Source organism: Salmo trutta, chromosome 17, assembly GCF_901001165.1.
Source record: "Salmo trutta chromosome 17, fSalTru1.1, whole genome shotgun sequence".
Classification (NCBI taxonomy): Eukaryota; Metazoa; Chordata; class Actinopteri; order Salmoniformes; family Salmonidae; genus Salmo; species Salmo trutta.
This window is the reverse complement of record NC_042973.1, coordinates 30,135,407-30,156,796: the sequence shown is the minus strand read 5'-3', so window position 1 is coordinate 30,156,796 and position 21,390 is coordinate 30,135,407. Positions and strand designations below refer to the sequence as shown.

The 21,390-nt window shown below is 42.1% G+C and overlaps 1 protein-coding gene across 6 annotated transcripts; it reads left to right on the top strand.

Moving 5' to 3' along the window:
• The first annotated feature begins 209 nt into the window (after window positions 1-209).
• LOC115152007 (alpha-protein kinase 3) lies at window positions 210-19,098 on the top strand. 6 transcript variants are annotated; one of them, XM_029696432.1, is made up of 17 exons: window positions 210-310; window positions 475-573; window positions 732-824; window positions 930-1,209; window positions 1,532-1,564; window positions 2,010-2,131; window positions 4,936-5,053; window positions 5,202-6,639; window positions 11,818-14,380; window positions 14,557-14,704; window positions 15,319-15,446; window positions 15,550-15,585; window positions 16,031-16,305; window positions 16,739-16,827; window positions 17,000-17,217; window positions 17,315-17,363; window positions 18,033-19,098. In XM_029696432.1, exons 4-17 carry the CDS (start codon window positions 1,070-1,072, stop codon window positions 18,397-18,399), a joined length of 5,724 nt encoding a protein of 1,907 aa, XP_029552292.1. In that variant the 5' UTR covers window positions 210-310; window positions 475-573; window positions 732-824; window positions 930-1,069; the 3' UTR covers window positions 18,400-19,098. The 6 variants fall into 6 exon arrangements, with proteins under 6 accessions (XP_029552292.1, XP_029552291.1, XP_029552294.1 ...); XM_029696431.1 differs by having other exon boundaries at window positions 222-573; XM_029696434.1 differs by lacking the exon at window positions 732-824 and having other exon boundaries at window positions 222-573.
• The last annotated feature ends 2,292 nt before the right edge of the window (window positions 19,099-21,390 follow it).

The window sequence follows — 21,390 nt, the reverse complement described above, 5'->3', positions numbered from 1 at the left end:
TCATATGTTTGGAAAATGAAGCAATGTGATCAGATGGCTGAATTTATTCTCAAGGGTGTTTTGGAAGAACTCTTGAGGGGCAGGCAGTATCAAGGGAGAGGGCTGTCCTGGGTAAGAACCAAGTATGCTTAGGTCGTCATCATCTACTTCATGAAATAAATCCCCAAGTATCTCTGGACACATGACATATCAGTGTTTTGCAATACGTCTTTCACCACCACAGTGTCCCACCTAGATGTGAGTCTATACTCCCTGCTGTCAACATGTTAAGAGGTTGTGTTTTTGACATGACCTTTCTTGGCCAACTATGGTAGTGTATAATGATCTGTTTTCTCTTGGTATTTCTATTTTAAATATTCTTCTCAAATTTGGAGAACATTGATTTGTTCTCAGAGCAAAATAGCCTTCTCTTGTTGAATACATGTCTGAAGGCTGGTTTCGGAAAATGTGATGTGCACTTGCACCTATTTGTAGGCCTGCTATAAATAGGGTCCCGCTGGCACCACAAGCATGTGTATGATTGACAATTGCAGTCAGAGCTTTGCCTCTGGGACTCTGAAAAGCCTATCAATGGTAAGTTCACAAAATCATCAACTTTTGTTTCAACCAAGAAGTGTTTGAGTTCAATGTTAACCTCTAAATTCTAAAATAATGTCTAAGGGTTCAGTTTGACCCCTAATAACCCTTGTAGAGCCTGATAACGGTTCATATTTATACCTTTTTCATTGCAGTTGCTTAGCTTGGTCAAAGGAAAGCAGTTGCCACTGTCTGAATTACTTTGGAGTTTTGATAATTGTTGCGTTGCTTGAGAAAGGTGCATACAGGTAATATTTTCTTCGAGGATCTATTCGAATGAGTGAATGGTTTCCCAGACTAACCTAGACCAACATTTAACAGTATTCACAGCTGTTTTCTCCTTTCTTTTCCAGCTACTCTTACACCGGTAAGACACTGCAACTTGAAACTGGGGCTTTGATCCATGACAAGCTGAGCATTTTTTACTCAAGGAGCAGTCTGCTGTAGTAGACACATTTCCTTTATATTTGTGGGAATATCTGTTGAGTGGACAATGACTTCCAGAAGACCAATGACCCGTTCTTACTCTGGCAATGGGAGGTCCGGCGGCAGCTACAATGAGGAGGAGGTCAGCTCTTCGAATGGCCGCTTGGAGAGCAGCAACTACCTCTCCAATGTTAGGCCTGAAAACAGGTAGATCACCTCTTCTTACTTGTTTCAGTGTGACGCTTGGAGTTTCAGTGCGACTTTGTCCACCACACACATTCCTTAGATATTTCAGCCATCTCAACATATCTGTGGATTGTTTCCTAAAGTCCAATATGCTACATGGCAAGTAATAACCAAGTAACAGGATTTCAGCATTCTTAAGAAAAGCACAACTCTTAGAATACCAGTAAGAATCTCTTTTGTAGCCTACTTTATAAATACAACTGAGTCCCATGTAAGAGAATCTAAGACACAAAACCACCAATATGTCTGATGGGCTGCCTTTATTTGCCTTCTCTCTGAATAGCTACTCAAGGTATTCTCAATCCAGGTCATCGAGGTAATGCATACTTTTACAACACCTATTCCAACTAACATCTTAACCACACGTCCCGGTTTACCCCCAAGAGTGAAAGAGCAAATCTACACCTGTTTTTAACACTGCTGTAAGTGAACCTGTTATATTGACTTTGATGTTATTGAACATTGACGTTGATATACAATTTCATTGATATGACATTGTTGAAAATATAACTTTGTAAGTACTTTTACCATGTCACTTTTTCAACTGCTGAGAAATGTTTAATGTTTGAGAGAGCATTCTCAATCTCCCTTCACAATCAGTAATGATTAGTAACTGCCTTCTTCCCCTGCCTGGAATAAACAATGTACAGAATAAAGGTTGGATAAAAGATCCTTGAAATATTGGTCTTCTCATTGGAAAGTACTTTAGCAGATGCCCTGAAGAACAGACACTCAAGCTAAAGCACCCTTTCTCTCTCCAGGAGTACATTGTTTGGTGTGATGGCTCAGCTGACTGAGGACACCCAGCCTGTATTTGAGACCACCGTTAAATCCAAGGCTGTGTCAGAGAACTGTAATGTGAAGTTGACATGTGTGGTTACAGGTACGCCTACCTCCTTCAGAGTTGTGAATGTGTGTTGGAATGCATTAGATTGTTCTGAGTTGAGGATTTGGCATTATGTATTAGTCATTCTGTGGTTAGTTTGAAACTAAAAGCAGAGAAAGAAACTAACTTCTAAACAGCGGTGCAAACATGAAGTGAGAATGGCGATAAATGATGAGAAATGTTGACTTTTGTTCTTCTTGCAGAAGACAATGCAAAGAGACAAGTTACTTCAAAATGCTTATGACTGCTTATGAATGCTTATACACCCCAAACCCCCTGACCAACGAGTTCAATGCTTCCTTCAATACTCCCCACTTGGCAAACAGTTCGACCACATCATTAAAAAACAATGGCCCATCTTGAGCACTGATCCACAACTGGAAAAGACGTTTAAATAACCCCCACGGGTAGTCTTCAGACGCGCCCCCAACACCAGTCAAATGGTGGTGAGGTCTGATCTTCCACCGATGCTGCGTAGCACCTTCCTAGACAATGTGCCAAACGATAATTACAGATGTAACTTTACGAACAAATGCAAAAGTTCAATCACCCTATCACGGTCAAGGCCATTAAGATTACGGCATCATTACGGGTTCCATAAAAAATATGGTATACGTGGTCAAATTTATTTGTGGTCTATGCTATGTAGGAAAAAATGAAATGAGCTCTGAAAACAAGGATTGCAGAACACAGGAGTAAAATCAGGACTCTTGATCAGAGAAACGCCTATGGCTGCGCATTTCATGGCAGCTCGTCACAACATCAGCTCTCTGAGATACATTGGTATTGAACATGTTAAGACTCCTAGGAGGGGGGAGATACTGATAATCTATTACTGAGAAGAGAATTGTATTGGATTCACAGTTTGTCCACCATGTTTCCTAAAGGTCTGAACCAAGAGTTTGATATCAGACCATTTCTTACAGGAATATGTCACGTTGATTAGTCCTGCCATCCAGGTCTCCACTTGGTACACATATTAGATTTTTTGTAACTACTACATGTGCCCATCTCATTGACATTATTAGAGATACACAAGTTGTTTTTAAAATACACTATATATACACAAGTATGTGGACACCCCTTCAAATTAGTGGATTCGGCTATTTCAGCCACACCTGTTGCTGACAGATGTATAAAATCAAGAACACCGCCATGCAATCTTCATAGACAAACATTGGCAGTAGAATGGCCTTAGCTCAGTGACTTTCAACGTAGCAACGTGGCACACAAGCCTAAGATTATCATGCGCAACGCCAAGCGTCGGCTGGAGTGGTGTAAAGCTCACCATTGGACTCAATGGAAACACGTTCTCTGGAGTGATGAATCACCCTTCACCATATGGCAGTCCAACTGACGAATCCGGGTTTGGTGGATGCCAAGAGAACGCTACCTGCCCCAATGCATAGTGCCAACTGTAAAGTTTGTTAAAGGAGGAATAATGGTCTGGGGCTGTTTTTCATGGTTCAGGCTAGGCTCCTTAGTTCCAGTGAAGGGAAATCTTAACACTACAGCATACAATGACATTCTAGACGATTCTGTGCTTCCAACTTTGTGGCAACAGTTTGGGAAAGTTCCTTTCCTGTTTCAGCATTACAATGCCCCCGTGCACAAAGCGGGGTCCATACAGAAATGGTTTGTAGAGATTGGTGTGGAAGAACTTGACTGGCCTGCACAGAGCCCTGACCTTAACCCCATCAAACACCTTTGGGATGAATTGGAACGCCGACTGCAAGCCAGGCCTAATCAACCAACATCATGGCCCGACCTCACTAATGCTCTTGTGGCTGAATGAAAGCAAGTCCCCACAGCAATGTTCCAACATCTAATGGAAAGCCTTCCAGAAGAGTGGAGGCTGTTATAGCAGGAAAGGGGGGACCAACTCCAACTTAATGCCCATGATTTTGGAATGAGATGTTCGACAAGCAGATGTCCACATACTTTTGGTCATGTAGTGTAGGTCACTGTAGTTCTAACTATGGCCACCACGCGTCCTGCGAGTAATGGTCGTATGGACGGGTATTACAATGTAATCTCTTTTTTTTACTGTTGCCTAGGCTTTAACTTCGACACATTTGTATGTATATAATCCGATATGACCATATGTACCTCTGTGAATAATTATGATTGACTATGCGCAAAAGTGAATTGAATTGTTTCCTCACCCACCATTGCATGTGCGTAATGGTCATGTGAGGTGAAATGTGTATATTTTGGGATGTGAGCACTCAGTCCGTTTGGGACCGAAGCGTAGTCAATAAAGCAGTAAATTGGGAGCATAAACAGTGTGCAGGCCTTCCTGTTCTTTACAAGTATTCTAAAGCGTATTCAATAACGTGAAAAGAAGAAAAAAAAGCTGTTAAAAAATAAAGGCAGCTGAGTCTAAATTATGCAATGGCATAATGTTGGTGCAGAGAATCAAGACAAAAATAGGTTTGAAAATCTAAGCAGGTTTTGCTGTTGCCTTCCCTCTGGCACTTGGGTTGGCTTCTTTTCAACCACAGCAGTAAAACTTGTGGCCTTGCGTACTGCTATGATGCAACAGTCTGAAACATGCCTTTGTTCTTGATACAATTTCCTTTCAAAACTTAGTTGATTTTTTTAGGATTAGTGGCTACTGTATGCAAATCTCAAGGGTAACTTGTAAATAAAAAAATGAGGATAATGAGGGCATACTCTTTATGAGAGATAAACATGAAACTATCAATATCTTATCAAAAATAGATTTATTTTAGTATTAAACCAAGTCATTATATTATACTGTATGTATGTGATGTACCATCTCCATGTGATGTCCATAGGTAACCCAGCCCCAGAACTGACGTGGTACCGAGACGACATGGAGTTGGACCGATACTGTGGTCTTCCAAAATATAAAATTGGCTGCAATGGTAAAACTCACACACTCCATATTTACAAGTAAGTAAGACAGAGAAAACCATATACCCGAAACCATTTACCATTTACACCAGATAATTCAACAATTACAATTTGGATTTTATATTTGTATTTGTGCACAATGATGGCTGCACAGTTCCCTAAATTATTTGAGTCTCTCTTTTTGCAGCTGCACAGTGGATGATGCAGCCATCTATCAGGCTTCAGCCAGGAACAGCAAAGGCATTGTCTCCTGCTCTGGGGTTCTGGAGGTAGGCACCATGAGCGAGTACAAGATCCACCAGAGGTTCTTTGCCAAGCTGAAACAGAAGGCAGAGAACAAGAAGAGGGAGTTGGAGGAGAGCAGGAAAAGGGGCAAGGAGAACGTCCAGAAGGAGCCTCGGGAACAGCAGCCTCTCCGAAGCAGCCCGATCCCCTCTCAGAGGAAACGCCGGGCCTCAAGCGTCCCCTCCTCACCACCAGATGGGGAGGAGATCACAGTTAGCCAGGGGGCAGCGGCTGTGGAGCAGCTAGTACCTGCTGTTGAAGAACCTAATGGGGTCAGTGCTAAAGTCAGTGAACCGGCTCCAGTAAAACCTACAGAGAATGGGAGCAACATTCCCAACAGAGAAACCAGAGAAGCCAAAAAGAAAATAAAGATTTCAAATGGTGTAGATTCTGGTGTTATCAGCAGTAGTCATACAGGACCGGGCAGTAATCATACAGGACCGGGCACTGGAGAAAATTCATATGATGGAGGGATAAGTTTGTCTCAATTTCTGGCAGATACCCTTCATTCACAGACTGCTGAAGAAAAGATCCCTGCCCAAGTGGAGGAAACATTGGCAGCGGAGACAATGGATACTACTACTGCTGCTGATCCTAAAACAGATGTGAGAGAGGAGAAGGGGAGAGAGAGGGAGGACAGAGAGGGGGCGGACAGAGAGAGGATGCTTGGAGAACAGGAAAGAGAGAAAATGAGAGGGGGAGAACTGTCAATTGAGACAGAAAAAGAAAGAGCAAGAGAGGCAGAACAGTTGCATAGGACAACAGCACATAGCAACACAGCCTCAGAAGTCAAAATGGTGGCTAAGACACATGCCCACAAGGAGGGAGATCATCACGATCACCACCACATGCAGGAAACTCTTTCCAATGTGTTCCACTCAGTCAAATACTTTTTCTTTGGTAAGAGCAAGAAGGATCATGCTTCTCATGATCATCATGTGAAAGGTCAGGAGAGCGAGAGCGGTTATCCAGTAGCCCCAACACAGCCATACCCTAGCCTTCCCCATCGACATCCACAAGAGCAAGATGGTCAACCAGAGGTGTATAAAAACCCCACAGAGGAGACAGTACCCATGGTGGTAGATGGGCCACAGGAAGCCCCGATAACTCTGTTACCACACCAGCAGCCAGATTCATTGGAGCGGTTGTACCCAGATGAACACAAGTGTGGATTTACTATTTCACACCCAGAAGAACCCCCTTCAGCTTCCAAAAGAGCACCAGAGAGTGTGCCTGATTCACTGGAGCATGTTGAGCAGAGGGCCATGGATGTATGTCTGGAGGTGATCAGCAACACTACAGAGACAGTGCCCATGTCTGGCCCTCCAGCCCTCAGTGAGGTAAGTTGTGCCTTGTTGCTTCTAAGATTACATTGACCGCTCAGTCGCACACTGCAGTAGGGAGCCACTTAAAGGCTATTTATAGATTGTACATTTGTGTAACAAGACTTGAGTCTAACCACTCCAGGCCAACAGCTAAAATAGTACATATGATTAAGCCACAGCAAATAGCTAGAGAAAGTCCAAAGAACATGCTGAATGCAGATGAATCATAACAGAGACTAGTAGTTTGTTAGTTGTCTGTTCGTAGCCACTGTACTGTCTAAAACAGACAGAACACACTAGCCCATTAAAGAAACTATCAGCACCATGGGGGAAAGTGTGTCAGCCAGGCTCTATCTAGACTCTTGAGAGTGTGGGTTTCAGTGCATCAGTATCACTCGAGAGCAACACCTCGAGCAATGTAGTGGGGGAAACAGGGAATCTGCCCAACTTGTATAAAAGAATGAGACCATTTGGGGCAGTCTGGTGTTGACTAATACAAATAATTCTCAGGGAGATTGGATAAGCTGAAAAAATTTGTATTTACAAAAACTCCTAGAAATTGAAATGAAAAACATTCTGTAATTCTCTGTGCACTGTTTTCATTGTGCTTTGATGGTAATGACAAAACTCTACATCTATCTCACAGTCAAACTCTTAGGGTTGTATTAGCACCCATTTGCATGTACTGAAGACATTAAGATAGGCGTACCCTACCATTATGTTGTGACCGTGAAATAGCATTAAATTTGAACAATTAACTCTGCTGGATAATATAATTATCTATCCACAATATTAAAGCTGAACTACCCCCCAAAAAATGTAAATAAAATACTAAGTGAAAAGTTTGGAAACACCTACTCATTCAAGGGTTTTTCTTTATTTTTACTATTTTCTACATTGTAGAATAATAGTGAAGACATCAAACTATGTAGTAACTGAAAAAGTGTTAAACAAATCAAAATATATTTCATATTTGAGATTCTTCAAAGTAGCCACCCTTTGCCTTAATGACAGCTATGCACACTCTTGGCATTCTCTCAACCAGCTTCATGAGGTAGTCACCTGGAATGCTTTTCCAACAGTCTTGAAGGAGTTCCCACATATGCTGAGCACTTGTTGGTTGCTTTTCCTTCACTCTGTGGTCCAACTAGGGCTGTTGCGGTCACCATTTTACCGCCACACCGGCGGTTACAAGTCATGAAGGCAGTCAAATTCCACATTACCGTTTGTCACGGTAATTAGGCTTCTCCAAGCTCTGATGCTACCAAACTTGCTAACTGCCTGGCACTCAGCACTCTATTACCCCTCTAATCACTCTAACATCAATGCAAATGTATTTGAAAATCTAAACAAACTCTTCATGAGGGCCCATGAGCTCATGTTGCGCAACATTTCTATAGGCTATGCAATTACGCAAGAAAACAGAGTGATGAGCACTAATAAAAAGACGAGGATCCCATCAGCTTTCTATAGGCTAGGACTGCTTTATTTAGGAGGAGCTGGCACAGGACGTACTGGGCTGTGGAGGCGCACTGGAGACCTGGTGCGTAGAACCGTCATCAATGGTACCGGTTCGATGACACACCTCGCACGGTAAGTGCGGGGAGCTGGCACAGGACGTACTGTGCTGTGGAGGCGCACTGGAGACCTGGTGCGTAAAACCGGCACACATGGCACCGGACAAATGACACGCTCCTCAAGGCAAGTGTGGAGAGCTAGCACAGACGTACAGGGCTGGGAAGGCGTACTGGAGACCTGGTGCGTGGAGCCGGCACAACTTTCACCAGACTGATAGCACGCTCCTCAGGACGAGTACGGAGAGCTGACTCAGGTGGCATTAAACCGATAACACGCTCCTTAGGGCAAATGTCGTGCATCCTCCACCAATTCAATAACTCTCTCATTTCTCTCTCCTCCAAATTCTCCCTTAACTCACTGACGGTATCTGATTCTCTCCGTTCACTCTCCTCCAGGTTTCTCCCTCTTCTCCCAGACTGGCTCTGGTTCACTCCACGGCTCCGCCGACCACCCATTGTGCCCCCCCCCCCCCCCCCCCCCCAAAAAAATATATATTTTCGGTCTGTTTTTTGGGCTTTCTATGTTGCCGCGAACCACGGCGTCGTCGCTGTCCTCCATCATAACCTTCCGTCTGCCGCTCCTGCCAAGGAAGGCGATCCTGTCCTGCCAGGATTTCCTCCCAAGTCCAGGATCCCTTCCCATCCAGGATCTCCTCCCAAGTCCAGGATACACTCTCCTCCTGGGCACGCTGCTTGGTCCTGTTGTAGTGGGATCTTCTGTCACGATCGTCGTAATGATTGGACCAAGGCGCAGCGTGAGTAGCGTTCCACATCTTTATTATAACGTGAAACTTCAGCAAAATACAAAAAAAAAACAATAAATGAATCAAACGAACCGTGAAGACAGTGAAGTGCAAACAGGCACCTACACAAAAACAAGATCCCACAAAACACAGTGGGGAAATGGCTGCCTAAATATGATCCCCAATCAGCTGCCTCTGATTGGGAACCATACCAAGCACACCAACATAGAAATAAACAACATAGAACACCCCCAGTCATGCCCTGACCTACTATACCATAGAGAACCAAGGGCTCTCTATGGTCAGGGCGTGACAACACCTGTTAATTGAAATGCATTCCAGGTGACTACCTCATGGAGCTGGTTGAGAGAATGCAAGAGTGTGCAAAGCTGTCATCAAGGCAAAGGATGGCTACTTTGAAGAACCTCAAATATAAAATATATTTGCATTTTTTTAACACCTTTCTGGTTACTACAGGATTCCATATGTGTTGATTTCTTCACTATTATTCTACAATGTAGAAAATAGTAAAACATAAAGAAATACCATTGAATGAGTAGGTGTGTTCAAACTTTTGACTGGTACTGTATATGTAATGGTTGTTTGATTATAGTCCTGCCCACAACTTACTGACATTGTTCAATGTAATGTTATACCATACACAATGCTACTATATGACACATCATAGATTAACTTCACTGGCAAACTGATATGGTTCTGTTTAATGGCTTTACTTCCCTTCCTGTTGAAATGCAATCTGACAGATTGTAATATAACTAGAATCAACATCTCTCTCAATGCCAGTGTGACACATGATGACACTAATTCTATTAGTCCCCTACGGTGCTAATTCCAATTAGCTTCGAGGTCTGCTGCCCATTGTGTTTATATTGGATTAGACCATTAGAACATGCAGTAAGGGCAGCTGCTCTCCACTCTTCACACAAACAATGGTTTTGTGGATATGTTTCTCTATAATGTGGAACTGCAACCCTTTTCTGTTGTGGCCAGTTAATGTTAGAAGTTGTGGCAAATCAATTGGAGGAACTCATAACAATCGACAGAACTTTGTTTGTGCACAAGCGTGAAAATTCTGTTAAAGAGGCCTTGTTCGGGCTAGAGTAACATTTTTTTTTAGACTGAACGTGACACCAGTTCCTCTTCATTAAACACAACTTGGACTCTCCTGTTCTAACATGTCATGGAACTGTGGGTGTCTGTTTGACGTGACATAAGAAAATGAATGTCCTGAGAAAAAAGCCAGGGGAAGTTGTAGATAGATTCCTCAAAATGATACACGTTATTATTCAGATATTTACACGACATACTGCTCTTCAAACAAACCTGTAATCCAGGAAAAATATTGCATTAGAATAAAACATTTCTGCATCTGATTGTTTTAATTAACATGGAAATTGCTTTAGCCACAGGCAATGTTACTTTTTAAAGGCTCCGTTTTTCAAAACAGAAGAAATGTTGATACAAATATAATTGATGACTTTTATGTTAAAGTGACGTGTTGTCCCTAATTCCCCAAAGACAATTACATTTTCTAAGCTTGTGCTCAGCAACGGCAAATGACTTTGAGCATTGGTGACTTGAGGTGGAATGATATTCCCTTGCCAACAGATAGGCACTCATTCATTCAGGTCACTGTACAAACAACACACCTGTTAAAGGACTGGGGAAATCCCCAGCTTCAACACAACAGGTCCATTTTCAGCATCCTTTATACTGTACCTGACAAGAAAACACCTGAATTATCCCAACACATGGTCCCCCTTTAAATACATTACTGCAAAATAGAAAAGCATTAAATAAAATAAAAGATAGAATGGTTTAATTTATTGCTTCATTCATTGCATCATCAGATCATATGATTATTTCCCTTATTAGACTGCCCTATGTAATACAGTAGCAGTATTTGGTTACAGGTTTTTTCCTTGTGTGGAAAAAAATGAGGAACCGTTTACCTTATCTGGTGCAGATAAAGCTGTCCGTTTTTAAACACTTGACATTTTCCAACACTTGGTTTCAATTAACCTTGAGCCTGTTCGATATGGGTAAGTGAGAGTTCATGAAAACTGACAGGTCCTTAAAAAAAATGGAAATTGTGCGTGGTCACACAAACATTATGTACACGTTTGCCGATTTAACATATTCACAAAGGTTATACAGTTCACGTATGTTGAAAACTCTGGGTGACACTTTATTTGGATATTCCCATATACAGTATTTTATCTTCAGATGGTCCTACTATCAACAGACTATTTGTTGATAAGAATCTGCTTGCTAAGGTTACAGTAAGGGTTAGGTTTAGACTAAGTGTTATGGTAAGGGTTAAGGTTAGGGTTAGGGCTAGGGATAGTAGATCGTTGAAATGTTGATGACAGTTATTGAATATCTACGGAACATCTACAAACCATCTATCTAAATAAAGTGTTACCAAACTCTGATATGGATCTTTAAATATTCTGGAATTATATTATATTTCTGGTCATTCTTTAAAACTGATTTATTATGGGAAACAACTTTCCTCAGTTTGAAATAAGCACTAAGTGTTCAAAAGTCAAAGGTGAACATACTGGCCTTGGTCATGTGGTTGGCCATAACAAATAGTTTGTCAATGATTTAAAACCCTTTTTCTTTGCAGATAATCATTATTGGTTTGTGATACTTCTCCAAAGCTAAGTGTCGATAAAGATTCATAGTCACAAGATAATATGATTATATCGGCTACCACTAAGGTAAATCCTAACATAGTAGTTATCATGGTGTTGTAATTAATTATGGTGTTGTTCAGGGCTTTCAAAATACCATGTGAGTGTTGATGTTATGTGGTACTAAACAGCTGTGTTTGTTTTTGCCTCAAGGCTGCCGAGGATCAGACCCAGGCAGACTCAGTCCCCCACACGGTTGTCTCAGCCCCACATGAGATAAACATCCAAGTGTTTTCATCCGGGACTGATCAGGTGACAAGACTAAATGATAAAACTGAAGATTTACACAAACAGAGTATATCTGACTCTACACGGAACCCAGACGCCAGCAGTGGAGCAGGTCCCCACATGTCAAACCTCACTAGTATGGATGACAGTGGGAGTGCTCCTAACAATAATGTCCTACCCACAGTCAGCCAGTGCCTCATCGAAAGTGAAAAAGAGAAGGAAATGCATGTGGATGAGAAGGGCATTGAAAGTGTCTATAAGAATCAAGGAGAGAAAGGTGATGTCAAAGCAGAGAATCAACCATGTCCCTCTTTAAATGTGAGTGCAGGGATATTTTATATCAAAACACCTGCTATAGAAGAGGGAATTGAAACATACAATTTTAAAACACAAGAGCAGCAGACTCTTACTTTGGATGATAAAGTTAATACACACGATTCTAAATCCCAAGACAAGTATATTGATACTTTGCAAGAGAATGTAGAGACAATTTCTTCAAAAGCACACATAGAATGCATCCCGGTTTTAGAGGAGAGTAAAGAGAAAATACATAACAAAGAGGAGGAGATACATTTCAAAAGATTGGAGGAATCTTCTCCCACTTTGCTGCAAAAGAGTTTAAAGAATAGAGATCTAAAAATACCAGATAAATACCCTCCTGTGGCAGGGGAGAGCATAGAAGACCATGATCTCAACACAAAAGGGAAATCTACCTTAGCTTTAGAGAAAAGCGTTGAAAGTGCCTTAAAAGTGGAATGTGCTCCTGCTTTGGAGAAAAGTTTAGTGGACTGTCCATTTGGCAACCAGAATGTGAGATTACAGAGACATGAGGTGCCAACCCTCACTATGGAGAGACGGGATGAAATGGAAGAAATTGTGACTGAGATAAAGGTAGAAATGCTGGGTGAATCTAAGAGCCACTCAGAGACACAGCCTGTGAGAGGCTCTGCCATTGTGTCCGCTGAGCAACCAGTGGCAGCATCAGTTACCAGTCGAAAGGCTAATGCCACTCATCTGGGTGGATATTCTGGAAATGCAACAGAGATTAGAATTGTAGATTCTGCTCTTAAAATCTCAGAAATCAAAATTATTGTGACAGAACAACAGACAAATGAAGAGCCAATGATTATACCAAATATAGAGATTACGGAACCAGAAGTCAAAGAGCCTACACAGCCATTAATACCTATTACACCCAATGAACCTACATCAGAGTCAGCCATTTTCCAAAAGTATGATGCAAACGAAGTTTTAGACATAATGATCACAGAAAAAAGTGCAGCTTTTACCCCAGTGATAATTGATGTGACACCCACTCAAGAAAGTAAGCAGAATAATATTATCATCGAACCAATGGAGGAAGTGCAGGAAGTTACACCAGTTGAAGAGGCAAAAACGCCTATGGCAGAGCAACCAACTAATAGTGAATGCCTCACAAAGATGGATACTAAGTTAATTCCTAAAATAAATGTTTCATATACTGATGATAGTGAACTAGACCATGAGCATCCACAAGTTAAGCCCCTCGTCTTAGATACAGGAACGCCAGAGGAAGTACACAAAGTGCCTCTGTTTGTGGTCCCTCCTATTTCTGTAATCTGCGAGGATAGCCCTTTTGAAAGCAAAGAGCTTCTTAAAAATGAGAGTAAAGAATCAGAATCCTTGACGGCTATGCTCAGGGGGGTCAAGAGTGATTTAGAAAATTCTTCTACCCCTGAAATTCCACAAAAACAGACTATAGAAACAAAGGAACGTAGCGTGATAGACAACATCCCCTCTGTGTCATATAAAACCTTAATGCCAACAGAAGAAACAACAATCCAAAAAGCTGAGGACATCAGTATTACTGAAACTGATAAGTTAAAACCACTCAAAGAGTCAAGGATAGAGTCCTACATCATTGGCGATGAACCAAGAGAAAGAAACCCTATTGAGAGGCTTGCTGTCAAACCCCCAACACCCCCCAGGAGTCCCAGTACTCTTCGCAGGTTTATGTCCAGGACTCCCCCTGCCATTACTGTGGATGACCCTGCTAACAGTGAGAAGGCAGGATTGGAGCAGAGTGGTGGAGACACCCCAACGTCCTCCCTGTCCTGTGAGAGCAGCCCCAAGATGAAAAGAAGGGACAGTCTGACCCTCATCCGCTCTGCCACGGCTGAGGAGCTGGCATCTGGAGCTCGCCGCAAGATCTTCATCCCCAGGGAGGGAGAAGGGGTAGTGGTGGCACTGGGTGTGGGTGGTAGCCCACTGGACACCCAGGTCAAGGAGGTGGCTCCATATTTGTCACCCAGTCAGGCTCGCAGGGCAGCGTTCCTGCAGGCCCCAGCAGGCTCACAGACCCCACCGCTGGAGAGACGCTCCCCTCTGCTGAGCCGTAGGAAGGCAACTCTGGAGGTGCCTAAAGTTGTGGAGACCAACACAGAGGAGCCAGAGAGCCCAAAGACTGAGGTCAAACCTCCTGAGAAGGAGAAGCTGAACCCCTTCAAAGGTAAAACAATAAAATAGGAAATGTATGAGATTAATCCAATATTGTTTCAATGTCCATCTCTTGGTGTTGGTGTCTCCTATCAGGAGGAGCTGATCAGGAAGCTGCCACTGAATGAAGTAGAAACATTAGAGGAAATCATGTACAGTATATCTTTACCTTGGTGTCCCCCCACCCAGCTCCTCAGGTTATCCGTAAAATCAGGGGAGAGCCCTTCCCAGATGCCTCAGGACACTTGAAACTCTGGTGCCAGTTCTTCAACGTGCTCAGTGACTCCTCCATCAAGTGGTACAGGGACGAGGAAGAGATAGTTGAGGTGAAAAGAAGGTAAATCCCTAGGGCATCTCCCATCCCAGAGTTTACAGTAACTGCTTGCAATACAATCTAGCGGTGACATGGCATTTATATTCACTCTGATCAAAGCCATCATGCAGTTACAGTATTAGACACCTGCCCTCTGAAAACAGTTGCTTTGTACAGTATTACTGTAAGCATTCATTAATAACCCCATTGATAAGTTCATCTGGGCCCTGTGCTATATTTAAAGAACTAATGTTCTGAAGATGAACAGCCTTTAATTTTAGCAGCGTATTTATCACACAGCCATGTCATTCTCTCATTCTCACTCTGGGAGGTGTCCAGTTTATGTGACGAGGGAGCCCACAGCTCTGAGCCTGACTGACACAGGGAGGTGAAGCTTTGGCCAGACACAGCCACTGAAAACTGAGACACTATTTCACTATTCAACAGGGGGCTTTAAAGTATAAATCTGTGCTAACGGCTGCTAGGTCAGCAAAATCTCCCCTCATGCAAGCATGGCACGCAGCACTACTGTCTGTCTGTCTCACAGTGACCTCTTGTAGAGGTGAATACATTATTGAATATGCTGTGAGCGTGTGTCTTGTGTCACGTCAACCTTTTTATCTTCTTTTATTTCCCAGTGGAGGTGATGAGAGCCAAGTAGCGCTGGCCATCGTCCAGACATCCAGTCAAGATTGTGGGGTGTACGGCTGCACAATCAAGAATGAATTTGGGACTGATTCAACTGACTTCCTTCTCAGTGTAGAATGTAAATTATGTTAACCTAATGGCATATTTCAAATCCCACAACATTACTTCAACCATTTATTCCATGAGTTACTAATTGTGTTTGTTTTTTTCTTTTTCTGCAGTACTTTCAGAGTACTTCCTGCGTGAGGATTTAGAAGGTAAGCCTCACAGGCTCTGAGGAGGTTTATACAGTATTATAAACTGGGTGGCTCAAGCCCTGCATGCTGATTGGCTGACAGCCGTGGTATATCAGACTGTATACCACGGGTATGACAAAACATTTATTTTTACTGCTCTAACTACGTTGGTAACCAGTTTATAATAGCAATAAGGCACCTCGGGGGTTTGTGATATATGGTCAATATACCACGGCTAAGGGCTGTGTCCAGGCACTCAGTATTGCAACGTGTCCAGGCACTCTGCATTGCGTCGTGCGCAAGAACAGCCCTTAGCCGTGGTACATTGGCCATATACCACACCTCCTCGGGTCTTATTGCTTAAATAACTTATACTTACTGTATTGTTGACTACCATATTGCTATGATATAACACAATGTTACTACTCCTGTGGAGTTTCTGACATTCATATTGCATCCTTTACAGTTGGAGAAGAGATAGAAATGACTCCAATGCTATTCACCAAAGGCCTAGCAGACCCGGGATACTGGGGGAAGAAGTTCTTTGGGCGAATCATGACACAAGAGGCCCACCTGGGAGAGGGCTGTGCACACAAGGCCTGCAGAGTGAAGGTCATCTATGGCCTGGACCCTGTGTTTGAATCTGGAAGCAACTGCATCATCAAAGTACAAAACCCCATTGCCTATGGGACCAATGAGGACAGCAACCTTGCAGAGAGAAACATGGAAATGACTAAGCAGGTGAGTCTTACTGTACATCACATCACGAGGACAGCCCTCCTGTAGTGTTTTGTATTGCTCTGACTTGGTATTGCAGCTTAGGAAGTCATCTGTACTGGGTCATATTCATTAGGCACCAAACAGAAGAAAATGGACTGAAACAGGGAGGGAAGGGACTACCTGAACTTGTCCAACAAGAAACGTTAATTACCGTTTTCTGTTGCAAAACATTTTCTATGGTATGCCCTAATGAATACGACCCTGGTGACCTCTGGTGGGATGACAGAATAACAGCATTCATGTACAGATTTAAGAAACTAAAGAGTCCAGGGTGCATACCAATGCATAATGGGCTTTGACTAGTTTAACATTGAAATGGAGATTGTAGAGAAAAAGCATATGGGAAAACAAATGTGACATAAATGCAATGCATCTTTGCATTTTGTCTCACCAGGAGTGCAAAATCCAAAACACAGTTCGGGAGTATTGCAAAATCTTTGCTGCTGAGGCAAGGGTGATTGAAAACTTTGGCTTTTCACTGGAGTAAGTAATATAATGACTTCAATTAAAATTTGGATCATTATCATTGATCATTATCAATACACTTATCAATGATCATTATCAATACACAATAGTATGAGTAAATCAATGACAAAAAAACGACAGAGTATGGTTATGTCATTCATTCCCTTTGTTTTTCTGCATGCTTACACAGAGTGAGCCCTCTTTATCTGATATACCGCCCTGCCAACTCCGTCCCATACGCCACTGTGGAGGCTGACCTGAAGGACATCTTCCTCAAGTACTGTATGATGGATGCCAAAGGCAGGCTGATCACCAGAGCCACCTCAGAGGTGGAAATGAAATGTTGCTCCTTCCAGCATTGGATCCACCAATGGACAAACGGCAACTTACTGGTCACTGGGCTGGAGGGTAAGAAAGACTAGCAGACAAGGTCATTCTCAAAAGAAAAAGATGAACAAAAGGCAGTTCAAACAACAAAATGATCCATGTTATTTGTTAATTTCAGGTGTTGGACCAAAGATCACCAAAGTTAGAATCGTCACAAAATTGAAGGGGTTTGTATATCATTATATATTTAGGTTGTCATATGGAAATACACATTAAGGCTCAGTGTTGGGGAAGCTACTCTGAAAATATAGTTTACCAAGCTACCAATTACTTCACACTGGAAGAAGTTAAGCTACATTACAGCTACCCTTAAGAGAAATCGAGTTCACTTAACTATAGTTACTTTGAAAAAGTAGTTCACAACTTCTTCTTTTTTTTATTATCATATGTGAATCTGAAATGTCAAACTACAAATTGCAAGAACAGATAACTCTGGGGTCATAAATTAACATAATGTGTAATTTAGCCTAATAAACATTTCAAGTGAGAATTAAGCAGGTCTGATGCCGAAAAAGAAAGGAAATGATTGCTTACTTCACCCATATTTTCTTATCTTTTTGCAAAAAAAAGGTAGTGTGTATTTCCAGTAGTTAGCTACACCGCTACATGGAAAAAAGGTAATTAACTAGAGAAAACACTACCTAGATATGAATTCAGTAAAACTACCACCAAGCTACGGCAAAATGTAATTAAATTACAGTTGAACTACATGTAGTTCACTACTCCCCAACTCTGTTGATGCTATTATTTAAAGCAGGCATATATGTGTGCTAATGTTTTACCAGTTGGTCCACATCATCTTATCCAACTATGAGGAAATTACTTCTGCATTGCAGGTATCAAGGCCTTACAGAGGATGGTTCTCCTAAGGTGTTTGAACAGTTCCTGACCCAGCATCAGTGTAACTACTACTGTGGGCTTCTCAGCCTGAGAACCCTGAAGCCCATGGACACCCTGCAGCAGCCCCCCAAAATCAAAGTCTCCCGGAGCCCCCTGCTCGGCAGGAAGTTGGGCTCGTCCAGCCCTCAGCTCAACAGGAAGTTGCGCTCATCCAGCCCCCAGCTACAGAGAAAAGGACTGAACAGCCCCTTGACAAACAGAAAGCCGACCTCCAGCCCAAAGGTGCCAAGAAAGACTGGGGAGACAGAAAACAAGTCCACAGCCAAACCCAATGCAGATGACAGACTCAAAGTTGTGGTATGAGGTAGAAACAACAAAAGGGAATACATATAAAAACATATAAAAACAGCTTCCCTTTTCTTTCACGCAAACATTCAACTTTGTTTTCCTGTCACCTATTACTGTATTTAGTTTGGTTGAAGCTAAGATGACCAGCATGGCCTTGAACAAAATGCAGCAGACTTTGTGCCTGAAAAGTCCTCATCCAAGAGAAAAACAGGGAGATTAGTTCAAATCTAGGGAATAGGTCAATGACCGACCATGTTGGATGGTTGTGTAACAATACTGTGAATTTCTCAATCACAATCAGTAGTAAGATACTCCCCCTTCTCCAGCTTACTGTTGAACTGCTGAACTGGTTAATTGAGTGGAGGTACAGTACTTTTAAGGTCTCTTCAACTTCCAGCACTAAGGAAATGGGACACAGTGATTCATCTCAGGTCCAGAACCCAGTGCTCTGTCCTCTGCAAAGGAGAAGAGACTTATGAAGTGGTTGAAACAATGGTGCTGGATGAAAAGCGGTGGCTGTAAGCAGCGATCTAATAGCTTGATGCAGATGCAAGGGGATTGGAGTGCACCAACTGCCTTGTACATCTGTGATGTACTGTATATGTCTTGGACATACAGTGCATTCGGAAAGTATTCAGACCCCTTGACTTTTTCCACATTTTGTTAAGTTACAGCCTTATTCTAAAATTGATACAATTATTTTTTTCTCTCATCAATCTACACACAATACCAAATAATGACAAAGTGAAAACAAGTTTTCAGAATTCTTGCAAATGTATTAAAAATAAGACAGAAATAGCTTATTTACATGTGTTCAGACCCTTTGGTATGAGACTCGAAATTGCATCCTGTTTCCATTGATCATCCTTGAGATGTTTCTACAACTTGATTGGAGTCCACCTGTGGTAAATTCAATTGATTGGACATGATTTGGAAAGGCACACACCTGTCTATATAAGGTCCCACAGTTGACAGTGCATGTCAAAGCAAAAACCAAGCCGTGAGGTAGAAGGAATTGTCCGTAGAGCTCCTAGACAGGATTGTGTAGAGGCACAGATCTGGGGAAGGGTACCCTCCCCCACAGATCTGGGGAAGGGTCCCCAAGAACAAAGTGGCCTCCTTCATTTTGAAATGGAAGAAGTTTGGAACCACCAAGACTCTTCCTAGAGCTGGCCATCTGGTCAAACTGAGCAATCGGGGGAGAATGGCCTTGGTCAGGGAGGTGACCAAGAACCCGATGGTCACTCTGACAGAGCTCCAGAGTTCTTCTATGGAGATGGGAGAACCTTCCACAAGGACAACCATCTCTGCTGCACATCACCTATCAGGCCTTTATGGTAGAGTGGCCAGACATAAGCCACTCCTCAGTAGAAGGCACATGACAGCCCGCTTGGAGTTTGCCAAAAGGCACCTAAAGGACTCTCAGACCATGAGAAACAAGAAACATGATAACTGTTTGGCCTGAATTCCAAGCGTCAAGTCAGGAGGAAACCTGGCACCATTCCTACAGTGAAGCATGGTGGTGGCATCTTCGGGACAAGTCTTTGAATGTCCTTGAGTGGCCCAGCCAGAGCCCGGACTTGAACCCGATAAAACATCTCTGGAGAGACCTGAAAATAGCTGTGCAGCAACGCTCCCCATCCAACCTAACAGAGCTTGAGAGGATCTGCAGAGAAGAATGGAGAAACTCCCCAAATACAGGTGTGCCGAGCTTGTAGCATCATACCCAAGACGACTCGAGGCTGTAATCGCTGCCAAAGGTGCTTCAACAAAGTACTAAGTAAAGGGTCTGAATACTTGTGATATTTCAGTCTTTTTGCAAAAATGTCTAAAAACCAGTTTTTACTTTGTCATTATGGGATATTGTGTGTAGATTGATGAGGAAGAAAAAAACATTTTTTATCAATTTTAGAATAAGGCTGTAACGTAACAACATGTGGGAAAAGTCTAGGGGTCTGAATACTTCCCAAATGCACTGTAGAAATAGTTTTTGTTGGTCAGTAATTGGATCTTGTTAATGTTAGTGAAATAGCATGTTCTAAGATGTTCTGTTATGGCAGTATTATGTCCTAAAACTATGCTTAAGTCTGAACAGTACAGTACACCGATCCCCTTACCCTGGTTCTTCAATGGATTGGCACTTGTCGTGATATGTAACTGACAAAGCTTTGAGTGTTGAAGAGTGGGAAGGGGCTTACAGAAATAAACACTAACTTTGTTAGTGCCATTTACACGCATGAGTCAACTTACAAAGTGAAAGACATGGCTATATAATATGAGAACCATGTAAAAACTGGGTTGGACCTGGCCCATGGTCACAGTAAAGCAGTAGCTCACCTGGTAGCTTATCTTTATGACTGAAAATGATATGCATTCACATCATTCACACTTCTCGTGTTTACTTATTCATGAACTGTAGATGACCGTGTCAAACATACTATAAGACAGTTGTGGTCTGATGTGACAAGAGAAAACTGTTAAATGTCTGTAATGGAGTGATATTGTCACTAGTTTGTAGTGAGTGAGTGAGTGAGTGAGTGAGTGAGTGAGTGAGTGAGTGAGTGAGTGAGTGAGTGAGTGAGTGAGTGAGTGAGTGAGTGAGTGAGTGAGGTATATGTGTGTGCTTGTTGGCAGAGTGCTACTGAAATTAATGTCCATGACACTATAATATTTGGTATGTTATGTGGTGCCAATGGATTTTGTAAAATAAAAGTGTACATACCATTCTTGTCAAACGTTCATGCTCATATTTTTACATACTGTATTTACAGATTTACTCAATGTAATAATCTACTCTTATAATTTACAATCAATATACATTTCAGTATTTCTTTACATTTATTTTCATAATATCTGTCTTCTGACACTGAATGAAAGGGTGAATCTTAAGAAATAAATATTTATCATTAAAGAAATAACATGTCAAAGGGCTGGTTTAATCTGTACATGCTTTATCTTCATTTTGTAATCTCGGGACAGAGTTTACTCTATATTACTTACAGTATA

What these genes read in the sequence shown, in the direction of transcription:
- LOC115152007 (XM_029696432.1), top strand. Translation starts at nt 1,070, where the DNA reads ATGACTTCCAGAAGACCAATGACCCGTTCTTACTCTGGCAATGGGAGG. An exon ending in GAAGCTGAACCCCTTCAAAG is followed by an intron (nt 14,381 to 14,556) that starts GTAAAACAATAA and finishes CCCCCCACCCAG; the next exon opens with CTCCTCAGGTTATCCGTAAA. An exon ending in ATCGTCACAAAATTGAAGGG is followed by an intron (nt 17,364 to 18,032) that starts GTTTGTATATCA and finishes TCTGCATTGCAG; the next exon opens with GTATCAAGGCCTTACAGAGG.